General features: G+C 51.5%; 1 protein-coding gene across 1 annotated transcript; it reads right to left on the bottom strand.

Moving 5' to 3' along the window:
• Positions 1 to 6,289: 6,289 nt before the first annotated feature.
• Positions 6,290 to 7,407, bottom strand: LOC148218286 (olfactory receptor 14I1-like). The gene is made up of 2 exons (XM_088157866.1): positions 6,993 to 7,407; positions 6,290 to 6,309 (listed from the first exon to the last, which is right to left on the bottom strand). The coding sequence occupies exons 1-2, from the start codon at positions 7,405 to 7,407 to the stop codon at positions 6,290 to 6,292; spliced, it is 435 nt and encodes a 144-aa protein (XP_088013992.1).
• Between the last annotated feature and the right edge of the window lie 1,414 nt (positions 7,408 to 8,821).

Consider the following 8,821-nt stretch of genomic DNA (forward strand, 5'->3'; position numbering starts at 1 on the left):
ATCAGGTAACTTTGGACTTCGAATCTGACTTTGAATTCTTCAGAGGTTTCTTTTCCTCCTTTACCCTATTTTTGCCTACATGACAACATTGTCATCAATTTTCCACTCTAATTCAACCCTTGGGAAACATTCTCCTTCATGTTTATCAGTGGGACTCAGTAAAAGTGGCAGAAACATTGGACTTTGCATCTGACTTTGAATTCTTGAGTGGTTTTGTCAACTCCCTCTCAGGGACTGATGTTCAGGGACTCAGCCCCAACCCCCAGAGGGTCATTAAAGTCCTTGTGCTGTGTCTGTGCTGCTGAGCTGGGCTGGGCTCCTGGCAAAGGCAGCGCTGCAGAGAGAGAGCCAATATTTCCAAAATATTATTTGGAGCTGCTTGGCAGCACCAAATGCACCACGGGGCTCATTGGGATCAAGAAATTCCTGACAAACCATGGCTCTGCCTTGATTTCCATCTGGTCTGGGGCAGTTCATCAGGAAGGTTTTCAACTCCAGATATGGAGAAATATTTCAAGGAGCTTCTTAGAAATATCCCTTCCTATTTTCAAGGGTGTGTTTAATTACTGCTCTCTTTATAGCAGAGGTGATTGCAGCATTCTGTGATTGATATTGATCCAGGGTCTCTCCTCAGGAGGTCTGGCAAAGAGGAGTTTTCTATTTTTATTTTTTTTAAGCAATCTAAAACTCCTAATGTTCCCCACTGCAAACAGACACACTCCTCAGGTGTGTGCCAGCCCAAGGTAACACCAAAACCACTGCAGAGCTGCCCTGGGCCAGCTGTGAGGGTGGATCATCATCCCAACCTGCCCTGGGCCACTGCCAGGGGCTGTGGCCATGGACACTGCACTGACCCCACTGCTGGGTTTGGGTGCCACGGGAACCGGGAGAAGTTCAAGTTTCCTTGGAAACACTGGGGAGCACTGGGACATACTGGAGAACACTGGGAATGCTGTGGGAGACAATGGGACACACTCAGAGTGATACTGGGGAGGACTGGGACATACTGGGGAACACTGGGAATGCTGAGAGGGAATCTGGGTGGGCTGGGATGGAATGTGGGGATACACAGAGACACACTGGGATATACTGGGGAACACTGGGACAAGCTGGGAAGATGGGAAGTGAAGAGGGGGAATCTGGATGGACTGGGATGGACTGTGGGCTGCACTTAAAAATACAGGGATATCCTGGTATTGACAGAGCTTAATTGGAGCTGGGACTACAATGCCTCTCATGCCCCACGCCCCACAGAAGCCCGGTATCCATCCCCCACATGTCCCTTAAGTGTCCCCCACACCCTTCAGGATTCTGAAGTGCTACCTCAGCACCCATTCGGGACCACCTAAAAGTGTCCCCAGTTCCCCTGAATGCTCCCAATCCCACAGATTCCCGTTACAGTCACTTCTGGAATTCATCTCCTGTAATCCCCCATGGCCTCAGAGTCCCTCATAACACAGTTCCGTACCTAAAAGTCCTGCCGTGCCCTGAGCCCTAAAGAGCCCGGTTAGAGTTCCCCAAGCTCCCCCCAAGTGCTCGCGATCCATTCACGTTCCCTCCTGAGGATCTCAAGTCACTGCTCGGACGCAAAAGTGTCCCCCAGGAGCCCTCCCGGACCCCCAAACACCTCAGCTGAGCCACTTCCGGGACTACAGCTCCCATCATGCTCCGTGGTTCCCATAGAGTGATATTGCAGCCATGACTTCACCTCCCATCATGCACCGCGCACAACAGAGAGACATTGTAGCTGCACCTACAACTCCCATGATGCTCTGCGGCCCCATTGAACCACATTATACCTGTGCCTACAACTCCCATCACCCCCCGCACCCTGGAGAGCCCCGTTAGAGCCCCCCAACTGCCCGCCCGGACCCCAAATGGCCCCAGATTCTCCTCCTTGACCCTCAAGTGCCCCCCTGGACCCCCAAGAGCTCCCCCGGACTCTGAAGTTTCTCTCAGAATCCTTAAGTGACCACTCGGCTCCCTGAAGTGTCCTCCAGACCCTCAGGTTCTCTCTAAATTCCCTCCCCAGACCCAAAACTTCCTGAAATGTACCCCAGAAATGTCTTCATGGATCCCAAAGAGGCCCCGTTATATCCTGTCTGTGAAAATTATTAAAAAGATGAGAAAGAGATTAAAATAGGAGTAATTATCATAAACAGGGAGAAATCAATGGCCGATAGTGGTCAATTAATTCATGAAGGGAATCGTGTTACTTAGAACCAATGAACATTCTTTTTTCTGGTTGCTAAAGTTGTATCGATTTTTTCATATAAATATAAAAATCAGGTATAAAAAAGAATAATAGCATTATAAAAATAAAACATCATTATATTTTTACTATTTAATTAAATCACAATATTAATAATAAATTTATAGGGGGGTTTTATGATTTAGGATGTCAATCCCAGATAGGCAATGTCAGACATGGTGAGGCTGGGGGTGAGGAGCAGGTTGTCCAAATAGCATTGGCCAGCAAGGGGCTCATTCTTCTGAATGCCCAGACTTCCTAAGGAGACATTGAGCATCAAGATCACTTAAGGAATGCTCCAGTCGACACATCTCTCAACTGAAAAATAAAAATAATATGCCCTTGATTAAAACCTAAATTCCTTCTCTTCCCACTCACAAGGAAAGCTCTGTCTCCTGCTGTTCACAAACAGAGAAGGGCTGGTGGGAGATGTGGTGCTCAGAGGCTGTTTGGGGTACAGTGACCATGAAATAATGAAGTTTTCTAATATTCTGTGAAAGAAGGTGGAGAATCAACAAAACTTCTACACTGGACCTACAGAGAGCAGACTTTGGCCTATTCAGAATGCAGATTTGGGGATAAATGAACTGATTTTTTTACAGGAAACATCTCTTAAAGGATTCCAGGAAGAATGGAGGCACTTCAAGAAAAGAATCTTGAAGGAGCAGAGGCAGTCTGTCTCTTACTTTACTCACAGAGGAAAGTGAGCTAGTGAGGAAAATAACTGGCCTGGCTAGGCAAGGAGCTTTTACCAGGAACTCAGGGAGAAAATAAGGTGCATTACCTTTGGACAGAGGGGCAGGCAACTCAGGAAACGTTTAAAGAAGTTGATAGGTCATGCAGAAAGAAAATCAGACATGAAAGCTGAAATTAGGAGTTAACTTGGCTGCTTCTGTGAAGGATAACAAAAATGATTTTATAAAGGCATTAATGGCAAAAGGAGGGACAAGGAAAATCTTCATTCCTTATTGGGGGGGGTCGGATATGGTTACCAAAGATGAGGAATAGGCTGAAGTATTCAACACCATCTTTCCCTCAGTTTTCAAAAATAAGACAGGATGTCCTCAGGACAAGTGTTCTCCTGAGCTGGGAGATGGGGACAGGGAGCAGAACAGACCCCTGTAATCCAGGAGGAAGCAGCTGGGGACCTGCTGAGCCACTCAGATGCTCACTGGTGTCTCTGGGAACAGATGGGATCCATCCTAGGGGGATGAGGGAGCAGCTGGATGAGCTCTCCAAGCTGCTCTCCATCATTTCTCATCAGTGCTGGCTCAGCAGGGAGGTGCCAGAGGACTGGAGGTGCCAATGTGAGCCCATCCCCAAGAAGGGCTGGAAGGAGGATGTGGGGAACTGCAGGCCTGTCAGCCTGACCTGGGTGCCTGGTGAGGTGATGGAACAGATCACCTTGAGTGCCATCACAGGGCACCTACAGGATGGCTGAGGGATCAGAGCCAGCCAGCGTGGATTTCAATATGTGCATTGATGATCTGGATGAGGGCATTGAGTGCAGCATCAGCAAATGTGCAGATGGCACCAAGCTGGGTGTGAGTGTGGATGTGCTGGAGGGTAGGAGGGCTCTGCAGAGGGACTCAGACACCAATGTGACACTGACACTGCAGGGTGTCATGGCACCAAGAATCCATTGTGACACTGCAGGGTCTTGTGTCACCAGGGGTCCATTGTGACACTGTGCAAACATGGAGTCCATTGTGTCACTGTGGAGCCTTATGGAATTCGTGGGCCCCTGTGACTCCATGGGGCCTCATGAAATCAAGACAGTTGTGACACTTTTTGTCCTTGTGGAAACAAGGAGACCACTGTGACACTGCTGGACCTCGTATAACCAAGAGGCCATTGTGACACTGCAGGGCCTTGGGGTGACCAAGGTGCCATTGTGACACTTTGGGGTACCAGGATCTAAGAGACTTTGTGACACCCAGGGGTTCCATGGAACCAAAGGGAGATTGTGACACTGGGAGCCCTCATGAAATTGTGACACCCTAGGGCCATATGGAACCGTGCTGACATTAAGCTGGGTGTGAGTGTGGATCTTCTGGAAGGTAGGAGGGCTCTGTACACAGGCCTGGACAGGCTGGACCCAGGGCCCAAATCCAACAAGGTGAGGTTTAACAAGACCAAGTGCCAGATCCTGCACTTTGGCCACAACAACCCCTGCAGTGCTCCAGGCTGGGGACAGAGTGACTGGACAGCAGCCAGGCAGAAAGGGACCTGGGGACACTGATGGACAGCAGGCTGGACATGAGCCAGCAATGTGCCCAGGTGGCCAAGAAGGACAATGGCACCTGGCCTGGATCAGGAATGGTGTGGCCAGCAGGAGCAGGGCAGTGATTCTTCCCCTGTGCTCAGCACTGGTTGGGCAGCACCTCGAGTGCTGTGTCCAGTTCTGGGTCCCTCAATATAGGAAGGACATGGAGGGTCTGGAGCGTGTCCAGAGAAGGGCAACAAGGCTGGTGAGGGGTCTGGATCACAAGTTTTGTGAGGAGTGGCTGAGGGAGCTGAGGTTGTTGATCATGGAGTAGAGGAGGCTCAGGGAGTCATGGTAGTGTCAGGGCACAGGTTGGACTTGATGATGTCCAAGGACTTTTCCAGCCCAGGTGATTCTGTGATTCTCTGAAACCACCCCTGGAGCCTTTGCAGGATGAGCCCTGGGCCTCCTCTTCACAAGGTCCAGCAGCCCAGGTCCCTCAGCTTCTCCACACAGGCCCCAAAGCCCATCCTGTCAGTCCTGCAGAGCCTCTCCAGCCCCTCCTCATTGCCCACAACAGGGAGCCCCACATCCAGACACAGCAGCCCAGATGTGCCCCCCTGGCCTGTGGTGCCTCTGGCAAGGGAGCAGGACGAGGCACTGCAGGACCCTGCAGATAATTCCTGAAGCACTTGGAGGATGATCCTGCTCCCCAAGGGATGTTCCCATGGTTGCAATTTGGGAACAGAAATGGGGAGTGAGGCCAGAGAGGAAAGGGCAAACAGGGATGGGCTGTTTGCAGAAGAGAGGAGAGAGATGGGCAAGAGGAAGTAATCTGGATCAGGAAAGAGTAAAGAAAGCAAAGGTGAAGCAAAGCAAATGCTCAGGGCAGTTTGGGGGTGGCTGCCATTGAGCCCTGGCTCTGAGCAACATTTGTAGTGGGAGAGGAAACTCACAGCTCATGGGAACAAACTTTCTGGCTGACTTCAGAGGCCACGACAAAGCTGAGTGGTTTCCCTGCCATCCCCCAGCCCTTGCTGGCCCCAGGGGCTGATGGCATTTGTGCTCACTCAGCTCCATGTCCCCACAGCAGCACCATGGGGGTGCTGAGCCTGCTGTGTGCAATGCAAACAGGGGCTCCTGAGCCAGTGCTGCCGTGTGTGTGCCTGCAAGGATGCGGCTCCTGTGTGAGCTGGGGGAGAGGCCAGGGCTGCAGAGGGGGGATGTTGTTGGCAGGTGCATGAGGACACTCTGGGACGCTGCCCTGGGGTGTCCAGCGCAGTGGGGATGGATCAGCCCCTGCTCTGCTCCTCCTTGCCAGGGTGTCCCCCTTGCAGGGACCTTGCAGAGCACCAGCCATGCTGTTTGCCCCCAGCCTGCCCACGGCCAGCCTGGGGCTGCTCCCGGGGCTTTTCTGTGCTCAGCATTGGGCTGGCCAAGTGTTGTGGAGAGAGCCTGGCCAAGGTGCCTGGAGCCCCCAGGCCCTGCCCTGAGGCATCAGCGCTGCCCCAGCAGTGCCCATGGCCTGTCCCTGCTGCAGCCCCGGCACTGCCACCCCCAGGGCTGTGCCCGGCCCCCAGAGCGCTCAGGCCCTGCAGCAACACGAGGGCCAGGAGGGCAGTGGGGCAGTGGCACGGGAGCAGCACTGGCAACACCAAGTGCTGCTGCTGCTGCTGGGCACAGCTGCTGTGCCAGCACTGATCTGCCCCAGCTCTGAACACAGACATTGCTGCTGCAGCTCTAGAGAAAGGAACAGAAGGGGCATCTCTGGAGAAAACTCTGCTAGGAGAGAGATCATTTAGGTTGTTTAAAACCACAAAGAGCATAGCACCTTATTTGCAGTCTGTGGCCACTGGGAAGGTGGAGAGAAAGAAAATGAGAAATGGCATGAACAATGCAATTTCATTAAGGATTATAGTAAAAAAGTAAAACAAAGACAGTAATCTCCAAAATGAAACCAACGAGAATTACCAAAGTGGCTTTTATTACAAATGATTTGCAGAAATTGACCAGCAGTTTACAGTTTCTTAAATCCTCCAGTCATCAGTGTCCACACTGCAGCCTTGAGCTCCTGGTTCCTCAGGCTGTAGATGAGGGGATTCAGGGTTGGAGGCACCACTGAATACAGAACTGACAATGCCAGATCCAGGGTTGAGGAGGAGATGGAGGGGGGCTTCAGGTAGGCAAATAGGCCAGTGGTAACAAACAGAGAGACCACGGCCAGGTGAGGGAGGCAGGTGGAAAAGGCTTTGTGCCGTCCCTGCTCAGAGGGGATCCTCAGCACAGCCCTGAAGATCTGCACGTAGGAGAAAACAATGAACACGAAACAACCAAATAACAAACAGGCACCAACAGCAATGATCCCAAGTTCCCTGAGATAGGAGTGTGAGCAGGAGAGTTTGAGGATCTGTGGGATTTCACAGAAGAATTGGCCCAGGGCATTGCCATGGCACAGGGGCAGGGAAAATGTATTGGCTGTGTGCAGCAGAGCATTGAGAAAGGCAGTGGCCCAGGCAGCTGCTGCCATGTGGGCACAAGCTCTGCTGCCCAGGAGGGTCCCGTAGTGCAGGGGTTTGCAGATGGACACGTAGCGGTCGTAGCACATGATGGTCAGGAGGGCAAGCTCTGATCCAAGGAAGAACACAAAGAAAAAGAGCTGAGCAGCACATCCTGAGTAGGAGATGTTCCTGGTGTTCCAGAGGGAATTGTGCATGGCTTTGGGGACAGTGGTGCAGATGGAGCCCATGTCAGTGAGGGCCAGGTTGAGCAGGAAGAAGAACATGGGGGTGTGCAGGTGGTGGCCGCAGGCTACGGCGCTGCTGATGAGGCCGTTGGCCAGGAGGGCAGCCAGGGAGATGGCCAGGAAGAGGCAGAAGTGCAGGAGCTGCAGCTGCCGCATGTCTGCCAATGGCAGCAGGAGGAAGTGACTGATGGAGCTGCTGTTGGACATTTGGTGTCTCTTGACATGGGGACCTGTTCATGGAGAAAATGTTATTGAGGAGTTAGAGGAGATGGCTGCACCAAAATCAAAGCCATATCCCATACACCCTCCCCTGGAACACACACAGATACACTTTGGTGTTTCAGAGTTCTGAGGTTTTGTATTTTAAGCTCCCCCCACGTCTCTCCTGGTATTCTTCTATATCAGAAACCCTCAGAATTTTTGCTGCCCTCTGGTAGAACAGAATGAATTCCCTGAGGCAAGATGATCAGTGGAGACTGAGGGAAAATAATCTGTCGCTTCATTCTGTTCAGAGTTTCTTCGGGCTTTCATATTTCTCAAATGAAGGATGTTCACACTGCCCTGTTTTCCTTAAAGATCAACAGATATTGCTGATAGCAATGTATCCACCACAGTCCAGCACCTTTTTTGTATCCAAGGACTCACATTGCTCATTTCACCACCCTAACAGAATTTTCACTGTCAGAACACTTCTGCCTTTCCCCGTGGGTTTTCAGATAACACAAAGATGCTCTATGACAGCTTTGCATCCTGGATTGAAGCTCCCAGATTGGGCTGAAATCTCAGAGACACTTCCAAGTGTCCCAGTGATGGCATTGGAGTAAGGCAGATCCAGCTCCTTCCCTGGCTGCACTGACAGCATTGCCCACAGCCGGACACTGGGGACAGCATCACCCTGAGCCAGCTGTGCCCCCTCCCAGAGCCCCCAGTGCCGGGCAGCTGCTCCCAGCCCTGTGCTCTGCAAAGGGAACTGGGGCCGGGGCTGCACAGCTGCCCCACGGCTCTGCTGCAGCTCTGCCTGCACAGGAGGGGCTCCACACCTTGGACCCCCGGCCCTGAGGTCAGAGGCTTGGCTGGGGGACAGGAGGGAGGGGGCTTGTTCAGAGGGAGGGGCTGCACTGCAGGGGATCCTATGGAGATCTCTGAACTCTCCCTGCCACAACATTTCTGGGTTTGTTTTCTCTCATTGCCTGATACACTTTCTGTGTCCTGGGGATTTTCCTCCTGCAGGTGTTTCCCTGTGCCTAATCTCTCCCTTCCAGCATGTGAGGTTTAGGAAAACCTCCGGGTGCCTCTTGTGAACCCACACTGTCAGGCTTATTCTCCTTTTGTGTAAAAAGCAAGGCAGCTAATAGTTTCTGTAAAGTTATTTATTGTAGAAGCACGTTAGTCTCAAAAGCAAAAACAAAGTAAAGCAAAGCAATGGCATAAAGCAATGGCAAAACTGCAGTGGCAAAATGCAATGGCAAAATGCACATGGCATAAAGCCATGGAAAAGAGCACCAGCTCTCCCTGATGCATTTTCTTTTATAGAAACTTTCCAAGTAGTTAAGACATAAACTAGGACTACTACTTTTTAGCTTATTAGAATTCTAGTTTCTTAGCACACCAGACTAGGTAT

Source organism: Sturnus vulgaris, unplaced genomic scaffold, assembly GCF_052056855.1.
Source record: "Sturnus vulgaris isolate bStuVul1 unplaced genomic scaffold, bStuVul1.hap1 Scaffold_192, whole genome shotgun sequence".
Taxonomy (NCBI): domain Eukaryota; kingdom Metazoa; phylum Chordata; class Aves; order Passeriformes; family Sturnidae; genus Sturnus; species Sturnus vulgaris.